Genomic DNA, 21762 nt, shown 5'->3' with positions numbered 1-21762 from the left:
TCGTCGGCTCTGAGTTTCGTCGTATGCACAGCGCTGAAGTAAGACTGTTCATCGGCAGAAAATATTAACGGCTAACCCAGCAGCGCAACTGAATGTGATTTGATCGATAAGATTTATTTAAATAATAATCAGTTAAACTCAGGGCGATTGTCCTCATTGCTCCCAGACATTCTTACCAGGCACGATCCTTGTCCCTTTTTTCCCCCCGTAATACGCTGAATGTCACAAGAAACAAATTGAATAGTTACAGCTAGTTAATTAATGAATAATTTCTCTTTTAACAACTTTAGCCTCAGTCTACTTTCAATTAACTGTTGTACAACAGAGGCTTCAGTATATGACTAAAGTAAAGTAATTTCATTTTTCAAGTTTGAGAATCAAACACTGGAAAAAAATCCAAATCTAAAGAAATGCACATATTAAGAGTGCGGAAGTTTTATTTATTTTTCATATAGCTTGGAGCACAGGACTGTTTGGTTTGGTACGTATTCTAGTATTTAATTCTGTTCAAGTCAGTAAAAAAGGCTCAGTTGTTCAGACAATAATATGAAATCCAATTTGCAAAATAAGTAATGGCCAACTAAAAAGTGCTTGTTTTTTTTCTATGCTGAGGTCACTGAAAGTCATTGTTCATGTAACGAAGTTCAGTACCAGTTGCATATCAAAATTTAATGCCAAACATAACGTAAGAGTGACTTCTCAGTTTTCTTTATCATTACATACTCACTTAAAATTAGTGAAAAAAACAAAAAAACAAAAACGTGTCAGCCTTTAGTTGCCATGTCAGTGTATAATAATACATGTTTTCTTTCCCATCGTCTTGTACAGGATTTTGTATGTAAATCGCCCTAGTGGGCTGGCGACCGTGAATTACTTCCTTTTCGTTCATTAGTGTTACTTTTGGAATCATGATCAGTGGTACCCCTTCCTGTCCAGTGTTGTTGGTGAATGCATGCACAAAATAACTTTCATTTTCCAAATTATAGCCCTGTTCGGTTTAATTACTTTTATTTTTAGTAGACTTTCCATCAGAAGCGTCGGTTGTACACTTTCGTCCTAACTATCGGTATCACTTCTTCGGAATAGCAAGCCTTATAGAATTAAAAAAATTCATTAGGCATACACGCGATCTACGGTCATATTTTATGTCGCAAGTAGGATAGGCCGATTAGTAACAGCGAGGTTACAGTACAAAATAGCATTGCAACTCTCCACAGCATAACACCTGAACCAGCAAAACTATCACGTTCGACAATGTTCCTGGGTGCAGTATGTGTTCTCACCTCACGCCATATGAGGGTACGTCTAAGACTGTCGAACATGATCGTTTTTGTGGTCCGTGTGTTACTGTGTGGGGAGCCATAATGTGGCTTGACGGTACTCACCCTCAAATATTTCACTCACTGGCCAGCATTATTGTGCCACTGTACTCCTTCCCCATACGAATCTTTTTAGGAGTGCGATTTTGCCCTCACTTCAGTTTTATGGATGACAATGTGCGACCTCATCGTTCGACGCAGTTGGAGAAGCTCTTCGAACGAGTGAGTATTCGACGAATGAACTTAAATCCCATCTGGAACATGTGGGACGCGCTGGGGGTCGTATTGCAGTACGCCCACATACGCCAACGACCATCTAGGAGTCATTAATTGCGCCTGTGGAGGAATTGAAAACCCTACCTTAAGAACTCCTTACCTGTATTGTGGCCAGCAGGAGAGCACATGGTAGAGCGTGCTTTACCGTCTGTGGTGATCACACATCCTATTACGAACCATGTCCCGCTTTTTCCGATGTCCAGGGGACCATCATAAATCTTGGTAACTTCAGTTTAATCGATGCCTTTGGTTAAAAGCGCCTGCCCCGGAAGCTGAGTGGTTCCCTTGCGGCAAGGCGTGCCGGTCACTGGCACGAATCCGCCTGTTGGTTTAGTGTCGAGGTCCGGTGTGCCGGCCAGCCTGTGGATGGTTTTCAAGGATACAGAGTACTTATAAATGGTGGTAAAATCGAAATTTTATGCCGGCACGGTAGCTCAGCGTGTTCGGTTAGAGGGTTAGCCACTCTCTGTAACAAAAAACTGAGTGAACCGATCAATGGAGAACCTAAATGGGTGCCAACGGACGTCAGCCCCGAACAACTTTAATGAACAATATACAACAAAATAAGATTAAAGAAGAAAAGGTGGTCAGCGCGGCGTTCTGTCACGGCAAGTGGCCCGGGTTTGATTCAAGGCTGGGCCGGAGATTTTCTCCGCTCATGGACTAGGTATTGTGTTGTCCGCATTATCATTTCATCATCATCAGTGGAAGGCAACGGGAAACCACCACTGGAATCACTTCCCTAGACGCCCATGCGGTGGACCTCTCTGACGAGGCTTCTGCCGTAAGGCAGAACACAAAGTTAGTGATTAAAAGCGTCATTGCGTATTTCTTTTAGTTACCTTCTGTACTATACTGTAGAAGTTCTTTCTATGTTTTGCCTTAACGTTTGCACACCTGTGTATTAGCATACCAGCACAACCGCAGGAAGTAAGTAGGAGTAACGACATGAGCGTTGTCTTTTAAGGATCTATTATAGACAGCGTTTTCTCATTCAGAAATGGCATGTGAAGATCGTGTTACACCTCAGAAAACAATGAGAAAAGTCTGTCAGCACGTGTTGCAATTCGACAGCGGGAGGATTGTGACATGTCGAGGCTGCAGTGTATTATTCCACCACAGTACTGCACGCGTTTATCGGAAAACATACGAGTGCTATGGAAGTATGGAATCCATATGTTCAGGACACCAGTCAGGATCTCATCGGCCCCGAACGACATCGCCTGATAGGACGTATTTGGTCCTGCTTTTTCAGGGACAGTCCCGGTTTCCACATATATGTCATGGTGTCCCGAAAAAATCATTCGGGATACACAAATGTCCCGGTTTTTAATCGAAAAACAAAAATGCGTGCAATAACAACTCTCACTCAGTTAAACATATTTGAGAAACAAGTTGGACTGTGCGGCTGGTCCCGGCGGAGGTTCAAGTCCTCCCTCGGGCATGGGTGCGTGTGTTTGTCCTTAGGATAATTTAGGTTAAGTAGTGTGTAAGCTTAGGAACTGATGTCCTTAGCAGTTAAGTCCCATAAGATTTCACACACAATTGAATTTTTTTTTTTTTTTAGAAACAATTTTCCTGGAAGTAGAACGGCATATAAATGTATATTTTCATATTACTCACTATAGGCCTACCGCATTAGGTTTAACTCCTCTTAACCATAAAGAAAGAGTAAGAGATATTTTGGAAAGAAAAACAGGTACTCGTATTAGCTACCCTCGCCCCCAACTAGCCAACCTTCCACTTTACGTCTGTCGAGAAAAGTAAAACTACAGCAGAAAGCGTTACAAAGTAGCACCTCTTAAACCAGTTCTCCTAACGGAACTGTAAGCATATGGAAGTTAATTTTGTACAGAATATGACTTTTGCGGAGTGAGTTAGCAATGATTACTGAATACTGTTTCGCATTTAAGCAAGTTTGCCCTAACAGTCTAAAGTCAAACGAAATCCTAAATTTTAATATAGAACGTATAATTTATATCTGATTACTGATTAGTAATGTGACACAGTTTTTAGTGTTATGAAATTATACCTAAATATTTCGTAAGTGACTAAACAGTGCAATCAATCACTGTAGTTGATGATCTCCGGCACAGAGCTGAAGCAACATGAAATGACTTATCCGCATCTGCCATCACAGTTTAGTTCGATTCAATGGCCAGCCAGATTAGAGCAATAAAATGTCGCTGCCAGAGATGGCTGGTAAATTATACTAAATTTCGTAGTCTATATATTCCCAGATCACGTACAAATTTGATCACATATTCTTTCTGCTATATTGTATACACTTACTAGCGAGGAAAACACAGCAAGTGCCATAACCCGACTTCCCAGAAACTTGGTTCAATGTAACATGGGTCAAAATTAGCAAACACGTGTTTCGGCCTATTCTTAGATATTCGGACCGTTTCTGAGAAAACGGTGGTCAAAGGTGTAGAGGTGTTTTGTCTTTTAGCAAATAATCGCGGCTTCACACTCTTGCGCCAAGCGTTCGAAACCCGATTACTATTTTTACTTTTGTTTCTCATTACATAACCATGTTCGTAGAAGATTTCTACACGACCATCTTCCAATGAATACTGAAATAACGTTATCCTTATTCGGTCTACTAACTGTATGTATGGTGAAGGAATAAAAAAATAAATAAATGAAAAAATTATTTGAAATTGTTTTCCGTGAAATTTCTGTGTCTGTCAATATTTATAATCAACTGCGAGCGCCAGCTTTCGAGAAAGTGATCCATTATGCATGGTTTGCCACGAAACTAATGCCGACGCGTGAAGTCGCCACCAATGTTGACGATTTTTCTTTCCCGAGTAAGATTCCTATGAAGAAATGTCACAATGGCAAACCTGCCTTCGCGTGATGTTCGTGTTGTCCAGAATAACTGTGTTTCGAATGTTGTACCATTGGTATGATCCAATGGAATGCACGAAATCTTTCTGAGCAATAGTCACAAGAATAAAATATAAGAATTAAGAATTGATAAAAGAATGAAATATAAGAATATGAGAATTTAAAAAGATTGTGACTCCAGACAAGAAGGGACAGGATGACAGGACATCTGTCAAGAAATCAGGGAATAACTTCCATGCTACTACAGGGAGCTGTAGAGTGTAGAGCAGTCGCAGACTAGTCTAGTGCGATATTTGTTTTATCGATTATCTGGAAATTTGTGATAAGATCCTACTGGACCAAACTACTGAGATCATCGGTCCCTAAGCTTACACGCTACTTAATCTAACTTAAACTAACTTACGCTAAGGAAAACACAGAAAACCATGCCCGAGGGAGGACTCGAACCTCCGACGGGGGTAGCCGCGCGAACCGTGACAAGGCGCCCCCCGCGCGGCTTTATCGATTAGTATTAATAGGAACAGTAAAACACGAAGAACAACCAGTACCCAAGCAGCGACTTAGCAGTGCAAGTCTGCACGATGGTTTAAAATGGCACTAAGCACTATGGGACATAACATCTGGGGTCATCAGTCCCATACACTTAGAACTACTTAAACCTAACTAACATCACACACATCCACGCCCGACGCAGGATTCGAACCTGCGACGGCAGCAGCAGCGCGGTTCCGTACTGAAGCGCCTAGAACCGCTCGGCCACAATGACCGGCTCTTCACGATGGTACTAGTCAGCGCGGGGTCCAGGCGGCGCTGTCGTCGCTGGAGAACTGGTTTTTCTTCGTGTTTTACTGTCGTGGTTAATAATAATGGATAAAACAAAAATCGCACTAGACTAATCTCCGACCGCTTTACGGAATGGGCACGTAAAATTCCACTTTCAAAATAATTTTGTTTATAATGTCTGTCGACACTGGGTGTCTTGAGAAAAAGCTGGCCAGCATTATTTGTTTGGGCTGACTCCAGCTACAGACGCAAAAACGAAATTGCAAATATCTGCTGAAACATCAGAGAAACTGCGCCTAACGCCTCTAAGGTGAGACACGCTGTATATTACCTACATAATAAACGTATGCCACTTATTGTGAAACCCAGTTTTACAGTTAATATAACGCCCTTGTATCCCTTAATTTGATAAGAAACATTTATCTAATAACCTTTCACTACTAATACTAATCGATAAAGCCGCGCGGGGCAGATAAATGAAAAAAAGCTTAAAGGAACTAAAAGCAATAATTGGGTTTCAAACACGTGGCACAAAAACCACAAGCAGCGACCATTAGCCATTACTTTTTTAATTTTTTTAAAGTTTTTTCTTTTATTTATTTATTTTATTAGGCTCACAGTCACCTACAGGCTGGAGGACAACAAGGGGGTCGGGGATCGAATCTCGAGGCCTGGACCCGGTGCTCCCCCATTCTCATCGCTGTGCTACACCCTGACACACTCATTTTTACCTGATCTCTGGAACCACAATAGATATTGACAACGGCTTTCACGGGTATGAATGTACGGCAGGGGCTCACGCAAATAAATACTATGGGACACTCTAAACCGTGTGCAAATACTGGTTTCAACAAAAAACATATTTTTTTAAATGGACACCCCAAATTATTCCACACGCAATCAGTAACATGAGAAATGAAAACAGTAATGGGATTGTTGCATCCCGAAGAATTGGAACGCCAAGTTGTGTGAAATGAACGAACTGCGCCGCTGCTGTACTTCCTGCGATGCAAGCGTGACCCTCGCGCTGGTCGTAATTACAAGGTGATTGACGTTCTACGATGGGAATAATGCTGTACTCACGTATTGCTACGTACACTCTTAGTGCGTGTGGGAAACATAGGATGTGCAGCCACCACAATGAAAATAAGGACGCGGTTTACTTGCACGTGCTTTATTGAAGCTATCGACAGTACTGCAATGGACATAATGGTAACGTAATGCCGATAACAACCGGCCACAATAAACCAAATTAATGGCTGTCTAAGGGCTGTACAGAGGGATATATGCTATTTGTACGTAGTTGTACATCAATTACACAGTGGGACATGCCACGTGCAGGAGATGTCACTGAACATCTTTAATGACTGAGACACAATTGAACCGTTGCAGATGGTGTAACGAATACATTAACGTGCGATAATAGAAACGAAACAAGCATAGGTCTTCTCCGTAATACCGGGTGATCAAAAAGTCAGTATAAATTTGAAAACGTAATAAACCACGGAATAATGTAGATAGAGAGGTAAAAATTGACACACATGCTTGAAATGACATGGGGTTTTATTAGAACCACCCCATATTGCTAGACGCGTGAAAGATCTCTTGCGCGCGTCGTTTAGTGATGATCGTGTGCTCAGTTGCCACTTTCCTCATGCTTGGCCTCCCAGGTCCCCAGACCTCAGTCTGTGCGATTATTGGCTTTGGGGTTACCTGAAGTCGCAAGTGCATCGTGATCGACGTGACATCTCTAGGGATGCTGAAAGACAACATCCGACGCCAACGCCTCACCATAATTCCGGACATGCTTTACAGTGCTGTTCACAACATTATTCCTCGACTACAGCTGTTGTTGAGGAATGATGGTGGACATATTGAACATTTCCTGTAAAGAACATCATCTTTGCTTCGTCTTACTTTGTTATGCTAATTATTGCTATTCTGATCAGATGAAGCGCCATCTGTCGGACATTTTTTGTATTTTTGTATTTTTTTGGCTTTAATAAAACCCCATAGCATTCCAAGCATGTGTGTCACTTTGTACCTCTCTCTCTACATTATTCCGTGATTTATTCAGTTTTCTAATTTATACTGACTTTTTGATCTCCCGGAACATAAAGTGTATGCCTGTGGGCAATCACATGTCTCACAGCATGTTCGAAGAGAGCGCCATTTGCTTGGCAACACCGCTGTTCGCGCTTCATCACCGATCCACACACGGCAGTTAGTGTTTGTGGTGTTTTTGTAGCACGTGCAGCGGTGATACGGGCTTTCGTGCAGGCCATTGTTGTTTGGACCTGTTGATAACCACATCTTTCACATATCCCTAGAGAAAGAAGTCCATGGGGGGTAAGGTCTGGCGACCGTGCTAGAAATCCCAGAATGGCACTACCCCATCCAATCCATTGATGTGGAAATTATTGGTTTAGCGCCTGTCATGCATCATGTTGATACCACATCATTTGGCGCAAATGAAGGGGTAGGTCTCCCATCAGTCCAGGTAAGATAGATCTCAGGAACTGCTCAGACTGTCGCCTGTAAAGAGTGTTCAAAAATGGTTCAAATGGCTCTGAGCACTATGGAACTTAACTTCTGAGGTCATCAGTGCCCTAGAACTTAGAACTACTTAAACCTAACTAACGTAAGGACATCACACACATCCACGCCCAAGGCAGGATTCGAACCTGCGACTGTAGCAGTCGCGCGGTTCCGGACTGAAGCGCCTAGAACCTTTCGGCCACAGCGGCCGGCTGTAAAGAGTGTCATCAGTGAAATACGGGTAAATGATACAGGGTGTGGTAGATAAGTAATGAGACTGGCCGCCGCGCGGCGCCCCAGTCGCTCGCAGGGCGGTCTCCACCTGTACGTCACGTGGTGGGGGATCTAAGCTAACAATAGAACCCGTTCGCAGTCGCGTCGGAGCTCTGGTGCAGTGAGGGTCGAGCTTCGCGTATTACGTTGTTTGTGTGCCCGTGACACTTGTGAAAACGCTGAAGATGGATCGCTCGATAGAATAGCGGTATGCATTCAAATTTTGCTTTCGCTTGGGCAAAACTGCTTCGGAAACTTTTGCTATGATTACGGAGGCCTACAAAGAAGACTCCCTATCAAGAGCTCAAGTGTTCCGGTGGTTTAATGAATTTAAAAACGGGAGGGAATCCGTTGAAGACATGGAACGATCTGGACGCCCTTCAACAAGTCGTGTGGATGAAACGGTGGCCAAAGTGAAAGAACTCCTGGACTCCGACCATTGTTTAAGTCTCAAAATGATCGCCGATGAGGTCTCCGTGAATAAATTTACAGTTCACCAAATTGTTACGCAAGATTTTGATGATGAGGAAAGTTTGCGCAAAATTGGTTCCCGAGAGCTCACCACCGAACAAAAGCAACAATGAGTGGACGTTTGCCGTGAGATGTTGAATGATTTGGAAAATAATACAGACTTTTTAGACAACGTAGTAACAGGCGACGAATAGTGGACATTCCAGTACGACCCGGAGACGAAAGCCCAGAGCTCGGAGTGGCACACACCGGCATCCCCGCGGCTGAAGAAAGCAAGAATGTCAAAGTCCCGCATCAAGACAATGCTGATTCTGTTTTTCGACAAGCGGGGGTTAATTCACAAAGAGTTTGTCCCTCAGGGGAAGACTGTCAATGCCGAATTCTACAAAGAAGTCCTTCAGCGATTGCACAGAGCCGTCAAACGGAAGCGACAGGACCTTGCTCAACGCTGGCGTCTCCACCACGACAACGCTCCGGCGCATACAGCGTTCCTCGTGACCTCCTACTTGACCTGAATTGGAGTTGAAGTTGTGCCGCAGCCACCATACAGCCCTGACTTGAGTCCTCCTGATTTCTTCCTATTTCCGAAGGTCAAAAGATGCCTGAAGGGTCATCGTTTCGACGATATTCCGAACATCCAACATGCTGTCACGAAGGCACTAACTGGGATAACTCAAACGGACTACAGTGGGGCCTATGAAGCTTGGAAAACGCGCTGGCAACGTTGTGTCGACGCCCAAGGCGAGTACTTTGAAGAATATTAACGTTTTGTACAAATTGGATCAATAAATTTGTTTTTCTAGACTGAGTCTCATTACTTATCTACCACACCCTGTATGTCCTACAATACTGCACAATAACATTGACTCTCCACTGCCGCTGATGTGCAACCTGGCGAATCCAGTGTGGGCTTTCTGCTGACCAGTAGTGTATACTGTGTAAGTTGATGTTCCTATGATTTGTAAACGTGGCCTCATCAGTAAACGGTACCATACGTATAAAGTCATGGCCTTGGTGCAGAACCCACTGACTGTATTCCAGGCGATTGTGAATGTCGTTACCACGGAGGCTTTGATTTAGCGCCATATGGTATGGGCGGTACCTATGCCTGTGCGGAACATGCATTTTTCTTGTTCGAGGGATTCCCATCTGCCTCTCCATTTCACGAATACTTGCATGAGGGTTTATTGCAGCGGCCACCAGAACACCTACCTTTGCTGCTTCATGTGTTACGCCTCAGCTCTGTCTCTGCGTTTTTGGAGACAACCGCCTTGTCGTGAGAAGTCCTCTAACAATGTTCACGAAGGTAGGGCGGATTGGACGACGTCTATTATGGTACCGCTAGGCCTACCCCTGTGCCGCACGTGTGTCATTTTGGTACCATTCTCCGTACAGTAGTATCATGTCAACCATTTCCTTGTTTGTGAATACCGTGTCAAATGCCTAAAACGGATGGACAGGTAAAAATTCATATCAAGATTACAACACTAACATCAATTACTGTGTACAGTACACTGGTGCCATGAAGAAGTATGTACTTCCACATAAAACAACTTGCTTCGTAGTGAGTCACTTCCACACAGAGCGTCGATTGAAGCCCGTTCCTGTGCACAACTGCAGAGGTGGAACGGTTGACGTGGCGGTGTAACGGGGTGGTGTACACCGGCCGGCACTGTTCTGCAGTCTGTAAGTAGATAAATGCAATACACACAAAGGACTCCGTTATGTATGTATCGATGTTGGCAGTAGGAATCCCTATTATTACTTTCGGCCCTTGAGATAGCAGTGAAAGTACGAATATGCACGTTAATTATATCGCGATTACGAACAACGTGTGGGCCACACTCCCATCACGGGAAGTGCAATAGCGGCGCGTTTCGTTCATTTCATGCCCCAACTTCGCGTTCCAATTTCTCGGGATGTAAATTACGTATTGCAATACAACCAATACCATTATTATAGCGATGTCTCTTTTATTGATTGCGTGTGGAATAATATGGGCTGACCATTTAAATAAAAATATAAGTTTGTGTTGAAATCAATATTCATACACAGCTTAGAATGTCTCATAGTATTTACTGTCGCGAGCCTCTGCCGTACATTCACCGTGAAAGCTGTTTGTCAGTATCTGTTGTGGTTCCAGAGATATTAGCGGTGAAAAGTTTATGTGGAACATAAACCTGGAAACCCCACAAGTAATAAAGGATGGCAGGCGGCCTGAGTCTAAGGTGTCGGCGCGTCATATTTTGTTCCCAATCGAGTGGCCGCCTACCACGTGGGGAACACGCCTGCTTTTAGTAGATGTATGGTAAAAACACTGTTAAGAAAATTAGCAAGATACGCGCGATAGTGGGAACAGCGCACAACCTCCGCATGTGCAGTCTGCAAGTAATACCAAAAATCAAGGCACGAGTGATGATAATCTCCATATAGATATGATAAGGTCCAGCCCTTTATGTAGAGAACCACCTGAGACTTTGTGGCACAAAAATATTCCTCCACTGTGTAAAGAAAGGTCTCTGGGCAATAACACGTGGTGGCATTTGTAGAAAACACGCGACCATTTGTTGCCCCAATAACCAGACATCTGCAAGGCCACACAGTTAAATTGGTGATGCCAGCATCACATGGATTTCGATCCCACCCAGATCCTATAAAGCCCTCCAAATCCTCGAACGCCATGCACTCTGCCTTACTCTCCATATCTGCCTCGCGTCTCCACTTGGATCCTCTGTGACCTCATCCCCATCTCACATCTTCTCCTTTTCCTTGAACATATCCGTACCCTGTACATTATGTGCAGACTGGATTCCCCCAACCCCTGGCATCACCTCTCCCCTCTAGCCCCAGCCCACTGCTGCGCCTTTACCATTGTGTTCCACTCAGTTTCCATCTCCACGACCTCCACCTCTTTTAAAAGTGTACCTTCCAGCGCCTAGACCTCCCAGATGTTGAGCTTCTCGCTGAGATCTATCCCTCCTACCAAGTTTAAACCCACTTCCCCCTTCCCCCTTCCCCCTTCCCCTCCTCAGCGCTCCCTCTCCCACCCTTTTCCCTTCCCCTGAGCCATTTTTTCCTCTCTCCTGTGCCCCCTCCCTTTCCCGTGCACCCCTTCCACATCTCTTCACTCTCTTCCGAACTTGCCTTCCCTCTCCCACCCCGCCCACCTCCTGCTCCTCTGTGCGCTCCCCGATCCCCTTTCTTTTCATCTCGCCCCCTCCAGCCCCCCTCGGCCTCTGCTCCTTCCTCTCCCCTCTTTTCCCTCCTCTCAGGCCTCCCCTCCCTCGGCAGGTCCCTCCTAGCAGTTTTTATTCTCTGTCGTGTGTGCTCAGTCTCGTGCAGTGCTTTTAAAGTGTTGTCGTTCTGGTGTTTTCTAACACTGGCCAACTTTTAATTTGTGCGTGTGACTTCAGTGTATTTTATGTGCTCTGCAAATCGCCAAATTTGTTTTTTATCTTTATGTGGACTTTAAAGTCCCACAATGAACATCTGTGTAAGTGTATTTTTTAACCCTCACTGTCCCCCTTATTGTGTTTTTATGTCCACCTTTTTATCGTGTTTTATATATATTGTTTTCATCTTTTTACTAACTGTATCACTCGGCTGAAGAGCAGCCCACCCCTGCCCTTATGGAGCGGGGGAATGAAAACACAATAAAGGAAAAAAATCGAGGTTTTTAGTGTAAATTGTAACAGGATAACGCACCGGTCCGTAGGCGACGAAGGACGCGGGCGCGATCGCGGGTCTGAACGTGCTGCGCATCATCAACGAGCCGACGGCGGCAGCGCTGGCGTACGGCCTGGACAAGGGGCTGAGGGGCGAGCGCAACGTGCTCATCTTCGACCTGGGAGGCGGCACGTTCGACGTGTCGGTGCTCACCATCGACGAGGGCTCGCTGTTCGAGGTGCGGTCGACGGCGGGCGACACGCACCTCGGCGGCGAGGACTTCGACAACCGGCTGGTGGGGTACCTGGCCGAGGAGTTCCGGCGCAAGTTCAAGCGCGACGTGAACGAGAACCCGCGCGCGCTGCGACGCCTGCGCACCGCCGCCGAGCGCGCCAAGCGCGAGCTGTCCGCCACCACCGAGTCCACCATACAGGTCTGCCACAGTGCCACGTGCCTGCGTCTCCGTTTGTGGCCATCCTTCCTAATGACGCTACATGTTTTGCCGTCAGGTACATCGCCCAGAATCTGAAGCCACTTTCTCCACCGCCTCCTATTTCCTTCCACACGCAGGATGGTGCCGTGCTCATGCTACAAACTTTGAGTGAAGATGGAGGAGGGTAAATAAATCAATTTGAGGCAAGGGACCCTGGTGTGGAAATGGATGAGTCGAAAGTTATAAGCGAAAATCGTTCTGCTGCTTCTGACACTAGAATACATGTACCGGTTCAAAATGGTTCAAATGGCTCTGAGCACTATGGGACTTAATTTCTGCGGTCATCAGTCCCCTAGAACTTACAACTACTTAAACCTAACTAACCTAAGGACATCACACACATCCACGCCCGAGACAGGATTCTAACCTGCGACCGTAGCGGTGGCGCGGTTCCAGACTGTAGCACCTAGAACCGCTCAGCCACCTCGTCCGGCTACGTGTACCGGTACTGTAGTTTCTAAGACTGTAGGTTAGGCAATTTTCGGTGGTGACAGAATGGGCGAAAACAAGAAAAAGCTTTCTGTTAGACATTGGCACTAAAATGTACATCTTAAAAGTTATGGGCACTTGTTACTCTTCCCTACAGTGAAACACGTCTCTTCTACTAAACAAATGCCCATAGCTCTTAACGTATGCGTTTTAGAACCCATGTTTATTGGACAGTTATTTCTTGTTTCGGTTGATACTATCTCCTCCAAAAATATGGAAGTCAAAGAGCTTGCTGTAGAAGAGATTTGTTTCGTAATATAGAAGATCAACAAGTAGTCAAGCCCCTTAAGGTATGCATTTTAGAGCCCAGGTTTACTAGACCTGTTTTTGTTTTGGTCCGTACTACAACCTCAGGAAGTTGTTTAATCTACTGTCTTAGTAATAACAGTACTGGCACAAGTATTTCACTGTCAGAGATATCAAAACCATTTTCGCTTACAACTTTCGACTCGTTCGTTTCCGAACTAGGATCCCCTCCCTTAAATTGAGACAATCTCTTGTCTGTCATCCCTAAAAGTTATATATATCATCTCGGAATCATGCTGTATACTTGTAACAAGTGGGTCTTATAGACTGACCCTTTTTAATTTTTCTCATTCTTATACGATCTGAAAGCGCACGTATAAAGTCCCAATTTTTACCTGGTCCAGTCTAGCCACTGTCACAAATGATGATGATGACGAAATGATGAGGACAACACAAACACCCAGTCCCCTGGCAGAGAAAAATCCCCAATCCGGCCGGGAATCGAACCCGGGACCCCGTGAGCCAGAGGTAGCAACGCTAGCCACTAGACCACGACCTGCGGACAGTTTCAGTACGATGCAATTCTCCGAAAAAAGACTCGAAAAATTGCCCTTGACGATTGACTAATAATGGTGAGTGCATTCTTCGACTTTTTACAGCATAAATTATTATTCTCGTTAAGCTAAAGCGATACATTAAACATTAATGTAAACTAATTATTATCATTATTATATTAAAGCATTTTACAAATTTTATCATAATTATTATTAAATACTTCTTGGAAAAGAAAAAAAAGAACTGTAACTCCCTCACCCTCGAGCTTTCAACCCTGGATCCGTGCCTGAAACTACCAAACAGCCATCTAATCAAAACGAAACTAAAAACACAGACGAAACCCAGTCAACACGCGACAATGCTGAGAATGCTAAAATAGCCGCCGTTAAATATCTTCTGAACGAATACCACTTCCAGTGCCTCAGATTCACGTTGCATTTGACACGGACAGACGGAACGTCACCAGTGTTCAGTAAAGAATATGAAACAACTGTCTGCCAACCTTATGCTTTTCATCTACCAGGCAGAATCCGTCAAGAGGTCAAAATTAATAAGGATGTAATAAATTACGTGGAAAGCAATGGTCAGTTTTTTTACATATGTGTACTGATGAATCCCAAACTCATTGGGACTTGGTTGCCAATATTATTGCCCTAGGCTGCAGAGAGCTAAACATTTTTTTATTATCTCCATTAAGCAGCATTTACATTGCAGAAGTAACAGCTATTAAAGAAGCAGTTAACTTTGGAACTGAAAAGCGAAACAAAACAATAATTCTGACTGACTCTAGAAGTGCTTTGGAGCAATTAGAGCATCGAAAGTGGAAAGTTGTTTCTACGATGTGATGGATTTAGTAATGAAAGGCAACAATAAAAATAAATCCGCATATTTAATAAACGGGTAAAGGGGCCCTCGTCATAACGAAGTAGTAGATGGTCTTGCGAAAGGAAGCATCAAAGAAGGAGACCCGATATTTACACAGCTTCCACTTTCTTCATGTTTCAAAAAAACAGGCGTACAATCAATGGAAACAGGAGTGACAAGTAACCCAGCAGAAAAATGGCTTTTCGTTCGCTTCAGTGCTGTGCGGTATACCAACAAATCCGTGGTACGGTCAGAAAAATCTCCCAATGATTAGAATAAAGTTGAGACATGCATGTTTCCCTCGACACCTCTACAGGATTTGAGTGGCAGACTCTCCCACATGTAGTGAATATCCAGGAGACGACGCAAATCTTGATCATTCCAAATACGCTTCAGATCAAAATAAACTGCGGAAAAAATTCGCAGAAATGAAGAATCCCTTGCCAACAAATATTAAAACATTCACGAGTGATAACAACCGCAAAATCAATCGTTTGATAGTACGTCAACTACAAGACACGGAGACAAAACTCTGACACAGAAAATAGTGAATTTGTATTTTGTATATCCATAAAGTAGACGTGTACTAAAAATGTGGTTGCACTCACTAACTGAAGCAATTATAATGGCTTCACAGTTTTCCTCCGAAAGCAAATAAAATTAATTTAACAATTATCTTCTGCCTGTGATGTAAACAAAGGTGCCTCTGTTGATTAGTTCAGGAACTGCCAAATACAACGCGAATAGGTCCCAGTTGACGGTACACGGGGAAACGTGTTGGACTTCCTGTGGCAACAGGGCGGGCGATAAAAAAGCAACTAAATGCGATTTCCCGGATGTTATACGGCACTGGACCCAAAGCGAAAAATCGGTACATTGGACGAGTTTGGGAGTTTGGGAGACTGGAGACTCTAATTTATATACAGTCATCGAGATTTACGTTTTCCATGGTTTCCCTAAATTACGACGGTCACTCCAAAATAAATGCACAACGCTTTTTTAAACATCCAATTTTCTCCATACCTTTGATATTTTTTACAGTATGTTGATATAACCTCAGAGACAAAAGGTAATTTTTCCATATAATATGCATTCCTTTGATACGCCTTGCGACGCTAAACTACTAAGGCCTATGTGTCTGCGCGGTAGAAGTCAGGACCAGCACGTCTGAGCCACTGTTTAGCAGCCTTCACAAAGGAGTTATCGTCTTCAAATATCATTCTGCGAAGATATTCAACCAGTTTACAGGCGAGGAGGTAATTACACGGATCCAGATCCTGACTGAGCGGTGGGTGTTTCAATTCCGTACACCCAAGCTTCATGATCTCGTTGGTGGTTTTCTCACTGCCATACGGCTGGGAGTTATCATGCAACAGCTAAACTTCGTGGTTTTGTCGATTTTGTCGAACGCGACATGTTCCAGCATTAAGGTTGTAAAGGGGTGCCACATACGCGTGTAACTGATAATGGTTCCGTTGTTGTTGTTGCTGTTGTTTTTGTCTTCAGTCCTGAGACTGGTTTGATGCAGCTCTCCATGCTACTCTATCCTGTGCAAGCTTCTTCATCTCCCAGTACCTACTGCAACCCACATCCTTCTGAATCTGCTTAGTGTATTCATCTCTTGGTCTCCCTCTACGATTTTTACCCTCCACGCTGCCCTCCAATGCTAAATTTGTGACCCCTTGATGCCTCACAACATGTCCTACCAACCGATCCCTTCTTCTAGTCACGTTGTGCCACAAACTTCTCTTCTCCCCAATCCTATTCAATACCTCCTCATTAGTTACGTGATATATCCACCTTATCTTCAGCATTCTTCTGTAGCACCACATTTCGAAAACTTCTATTCTCTTCTTGTCAAAACTAGTTATCGTCCATGTTTCACTTCCATACATGGCTACACTCCAAACAAATACTTTCAGAAACGACTTCCTGATACATAAATCTATATTCGATGTTAACAAATTTCTCTTATTCAGAAACGCTTTCCTTGCCATTGCCAGTCTACATTTTATATCCTCTCTAATTCGACCATAATCAGTTATTTTACTTCCTATATAGCAAAACTCCTTTACTACTTTAAGTTTATCATTTCCTAATCTAATTCCCTCAGCATCACCCGATTTAATTTGACTACATTCCATTATCCTCATTTTGCTTTTGTTGGTGATCATCTCATATCCCCTTTCAAGACACTGTCCATTCCGTTCAACTGCTCTTCCAAGTCCTTTGCCGTCTCTGACAGAATTACAATGTCATCGGCGAACCTTAAAGTTTTTACTTCTTCTCCATGAATTTTAATACCTACTCCAAATTTTTTTTTAAATTTCCTTTACTGCTTGCTCAATATACAGATTGAATAACATCGGGGAGAGGCTACAACCCTGTCTCACTCCTTTCCCAACCACAGCTTCCCTTTCATGCCCCTCGACTCTTATGACTGCCATCTGGTTTCTGTACAAATTGTAAATAGCCTTTCGCTCCCTGTATTTTACCCCTGCCACCTTTAGAATTTGAAAGAGAGTATTCCAGTTAACATTGTCAAAAGCTTTCTCCAAGTCTACAAATGCTAGAAACGTAGGTTTGCCTTTTCTTAATCTTTCTTCTAAGATAATTCGTAAGGTCAATATTGCCTCACGTGTTCCAACATTTCTATGGAATCCAAACTGATCCTTCCCGAGGTCGTTTTTCCATTCGTCTGTAAACGCGTTAGTATTTTGCAGCTGTGACTTATTAAACTGATAGTTCGGTAATTTTCACATCTGTCAACACCTGCTTTCTTTGGGATTGGAATTATTATATTCTTCTTGAAGTCTGAGGGTATTTCGCCTGTCTCATACATCTTGCTCACCAGCTGGTAGAGTTTTGTCAGGACTGGCTCTCCCAAGACCATCAGTAGTTCTAATGGAATGTTGTCTACTCCGGGGGCGTTGTTTCGATTCAGCTCTTTCAGTGCTCTGTCAAACTCTTCAACAGTATCTTATCTCCCATTTCGTCTTCATCTACATCCTCTTCCATTTCCATAATATTGTCCTCAAGTACATCGCCCTTGTATAAACCTTCTATACACTCATTCCACCTTTCTGCCTTCCCTTCTTTGGTTAGAACTGGGTTGCCATCTGAGCTCTTGATATTCATACACGTGGTTCTCTTCTCTCCAAAGGTCTCTTTAATTTTCCTGTAGGCAGTATCTATCTTACCCCTAGTGAGATAAGCTTCTACATCCTAACATTTGTCCTCTATCCATCCCTGCTTAGCCATTTTGCATTTCCTGAAGGCGCTATGTTGAACTTCTTCTTGAGCGAGTTTCCATTATCCTATTCCACGACTGGCTTTTTGTTCCCGCTTCAAAAACTCCCGTAGTGCCAGATTCGCCACGTAGCAAGAGCCAGCAAATGTTTTAGGGGGCCCGCGCCTGTGTGTAAAAGTATCAAGTTATGTGTGATTGGTATTCTACATACTGACCAACAGATGCCTAAATCTGCAGTGTGTAGTAACAATTTTAGCTCATTTATAAAAGTGAACGCTGGGTACACCACACATTATGCGTCGTAAGATGACAATACCGCAAAACTACGGAGGAATCCCCTAGTGTTGTCAGAGGTAATCGTAATAACCCGATCAATTAGAGTAGGGGGTCCAATGATTACCAATAAGAAAGTAATTCAAGTATTACGTATTTATTGTTCTAAGTTTACTATTAGGCTCATTCATTTCTTCTGCAATGTATTTACTTTTCTTACAGTACTTTTGCTAAGAATCACTTAGAGTAAACGTTGCTTTCTTGTTGGTGGACAATTGTTGTCCAGTATGTTGTAGTTTCGTGGTTCATGTTTTTTGTCAGTCGCTGTGGACTGACAGGTTACAATATTACTGTTCAACAAGAGAAGAACGTATTAAGAGAGTCATATATAATTTCCCGACAGGAAAATGAAAAGCGCTGAGGAATAAGATAAACTTGTTTTGTTTATGTGTGCCACAAAGGGTTTACGTACAACGCATATAACTATGTTGGTATAAATTGTCGGTATTTCATCTGATAATAAAATGTTATCGTTACAAATCATTTACTTCCGAATACAATAAAGAGTTATTTGCCACTGATACACTAGGGGTGGGATTGATTTTTTTGAGACGACTCATAAAATAGCATAGGATTCGGTGCCGAGTTTCAAACAGTGCAGCCATCCTCGCTGGTAGATCCTTGTTTGTGATTATACGAAGAAAAAAATTGCTTCTGTGGCGCTAAACCATTAAAAATAACATGAATTGACTCAGTATCTTCGTAGGTAATGGTTAAGGTTCTAGCTTTGTAAACCAGAGGCGCGATTTCAATCCTGAGAGCACGTTAATTTTTTTTGAAATGGTTATCAAAATGATTGTGGTCTTTTTTATTCTTTTAACGTGATTTTAAATAAAATTCGATCCTTAAATTTAATATCTGATCCTTGAATATTTCATTTCAATTACTGCATTACATACATTACAATTACTGCATTAACTTCTTTATTTTGCACAAATATAATGAAGTGAATTTGTAATTAAAAATTTGATTGCAGTAAGGTAGTGTTCATAAAGACTGAATGTTTTAAATGTTTGTATGACGATAACCATCCAAGAAAATGCACATATCGTTTTGAGACAAAAGTAAAGTGCTGTTTTATTTTATATCCTATACTATAAGGTCTAAATCAAATCAATGGCCTCTTCCTGGCATTTGCTAAGTGCCAAGCATTAGCTGACCTCTCACCACATTCTTGCACAGAACGCATCTCCAGAAGTGTCGTAACGTCACAGAATGTCACTGAACAGTGTCTGCGTGTTTCTTTGCGAGATCCATCAACTTCCTGGGAACCCACCTGGTGCGTACCTATTCAACCTCAACTGCTTCAGTATTGTGCACACACTCCCTTCTCCTACGGTCATTCGCGTTGATTGTTCGCTCACTGCTTTTTGTTCGTCAATCAGAATCAGATTTTGAATACAGTGCATATTTTCAGGAATCTGTGTAGTGCTTCTTTGTCAGGCACTGCACATGTGGGCGCGAGTATTGGCGCATCCACTTTCACCAGATAATCTGTTTGTCCAACACTTAACTGTAGTGCGATCAACAGCGTTTGCTCTTGTGAATGTTTCGCACAGTCTCTACCTCAGAACACAAGAACTCTATAACAGCATGGTGCCTCAGACAAACATTAAGTACAGCAGTCATCTTGACGGAGTTCTACGACAGTGCGCCTTGCAGAAACAAGTTGAATTATGAGAGGTGTTCATTGAGTAATGGAACACTTTTTTCCTTCACCAATTTCGGCTAAAGAATACGGAATTGTTTGTGAGATATCGTGAAATTTCCTGTTTTTGCCCCTATAGTTTAATGAAGCTTTGATGATGGCGGCGGTATACATAGACTTCAAAATGTCGTCTGTAACAGAGGTTTGTTCCAAGCTGTGGCGTCTGCGTCTCCTTAGAGTTCACACGACTCGGTAGCGATGGTTGTCCTAGTCGGTACGACGTGGAACGGCGTCCGTCGCTCACGACAACGCCACAATGTAACTAGTAGAAAAACACAAACTCCTCGCGTGGTTTTCTTTTGTTGTGAGTCCGCGACAGACTTTTCAGCTTGCTCGCACTGGCTAACTGTAGTTCTTCTTTTTATTATGCCCGCTTACATACTGGATGTTGAATATTAATAATATAAAGTCTTGAATCTTCAATGCATCACCCAAATCGTGGCCACATTATGGAATTGCGAGGATGTTAAACTGATAAATTATTATTCCGTCGTCAAGACGTCGCTACGTCGCGTGTTCAATAACTACACGATGCAATTCCAGAGATAACATATACTTAAGCACGGTTCAGACTGCGTCACAATCTTGGGACAAATCGATGACTGTTCACTATTAAATCATCATGAATTCATTCAGTTCATAATATTGTAATAGTCAATTTTCGCTAATACCCATGATAATGTCTATTCAGTTATGTAGCCGACACGAAGAATTAAAGTTTGAATCCAATTTTATTGTTCCTTGTAATTAGTTGTCCCTACGCTGAGCACGCACACCGATTTCTCACTCAGGGAATTGCTTCCGTTTGCATTACTAATCCTGTCGTTGACGACAACTTCTGACAACTCGGCGCAGTTGTAAATTCTTCGTTTTTACGTTTGTCTTATTACCTACTCGAGACTAATGATTGTTTTTCTGTCGTCGATCTTTCTTTTTCAATGTCCTTGATTGTTCGTGCTTATTCAGCATCACGAAGGCTAAGTCCCATCACAAATCTGACACGATTTAATTTCGTCGCGAATCTCCCTATCCCGTTGTCTTGCTAACAGTAAAGATGAGTTTGCTTTTTTGAATAATACTTCAGTCTATATCGCAAAATTTTCAAATTTCCGATTAGCTTAAAACAATCTAGTAGCGCTTACATTCATGCTACTATCGCTATAGTACTAGAGAGCGACTAGATAGCTACTAAAGCTAACATTTCCATTTCCGAGTTACACTGTAGTCACATCGAACTTCCTTTTGGATGCGGCTACGACTCTCTTCTATGGTAAATGTTATCTTTGAGCAATTTACCATCTGGGCTTTAACCTTCGTTGTTAGTTATTTTGCAATTCTTTCTTTGATGTTTTTGTTGCGTATCTTTTCAGATTTTCTCATTCAGTCTCTATTTCATGATAAATAGTATTATTCACCTTAAATTCCTGTTAATCAAATTATTACAAGTGTAAAATTTGTCATCGTAGCTGCCGTCAGTATCAGGATGACTAATTTTCCTATTTCTTTTACCACAAGGGGTTGTTTATTAGGGTTTCTGTAATTGGGGTGTGACAAAGCAGAGAGCTGTCATTGAGTTTCTTTGCCGGAAAACCAGAGCATCGCAGATATTAATAGGCTATGGAGACCTAGCAGTGAACAAAAG

The 21762-nt window shown here is 42.8% G+C and overlaps 1 protein-coding gene across 1 annotated transcript in view; it reads left to right on the top strand.

The window, feature by feature from the left end:
• LOC126356037 (heat shock protein 70 B2-like) overlaps nt 1-21762 on the top strand; it is a 152452-nt gene that overhangs the window by 72805 nt on the left and 57885 nt on the right. Inside the window, exon 3 of the mRNA XM_050006704.1 lies at nt 12232-12615. Within this exon, the coding sequence (XP_049862661.1) occupies nt 12232-12615 (384 nt within the window). The remainder of the gene's footprint in view (nt 1-12231; nt 12616-21762) is intronic.

Source organism: Schistocerca gregaria, chromosome 1 (genome assembly GCF_023897955.1).
Source record: "Schistocerca gregaria isolate iqSchGreg1 chromosome 1, iqSchGreg1.2, whole genome shotgun sequence".
In the NCBI taxonomy this organism is placed as follows: Eukaryota; Metazoa; Arthropoda; class Insecta; order Orthoptera; family Acrididae; genus Schistocerca; species Schistocerca gregaria.
Note: the sequence above shows the minus strand (reverse complement) of the source record. Positions and strands in the feature narration are given on the sequence as shown.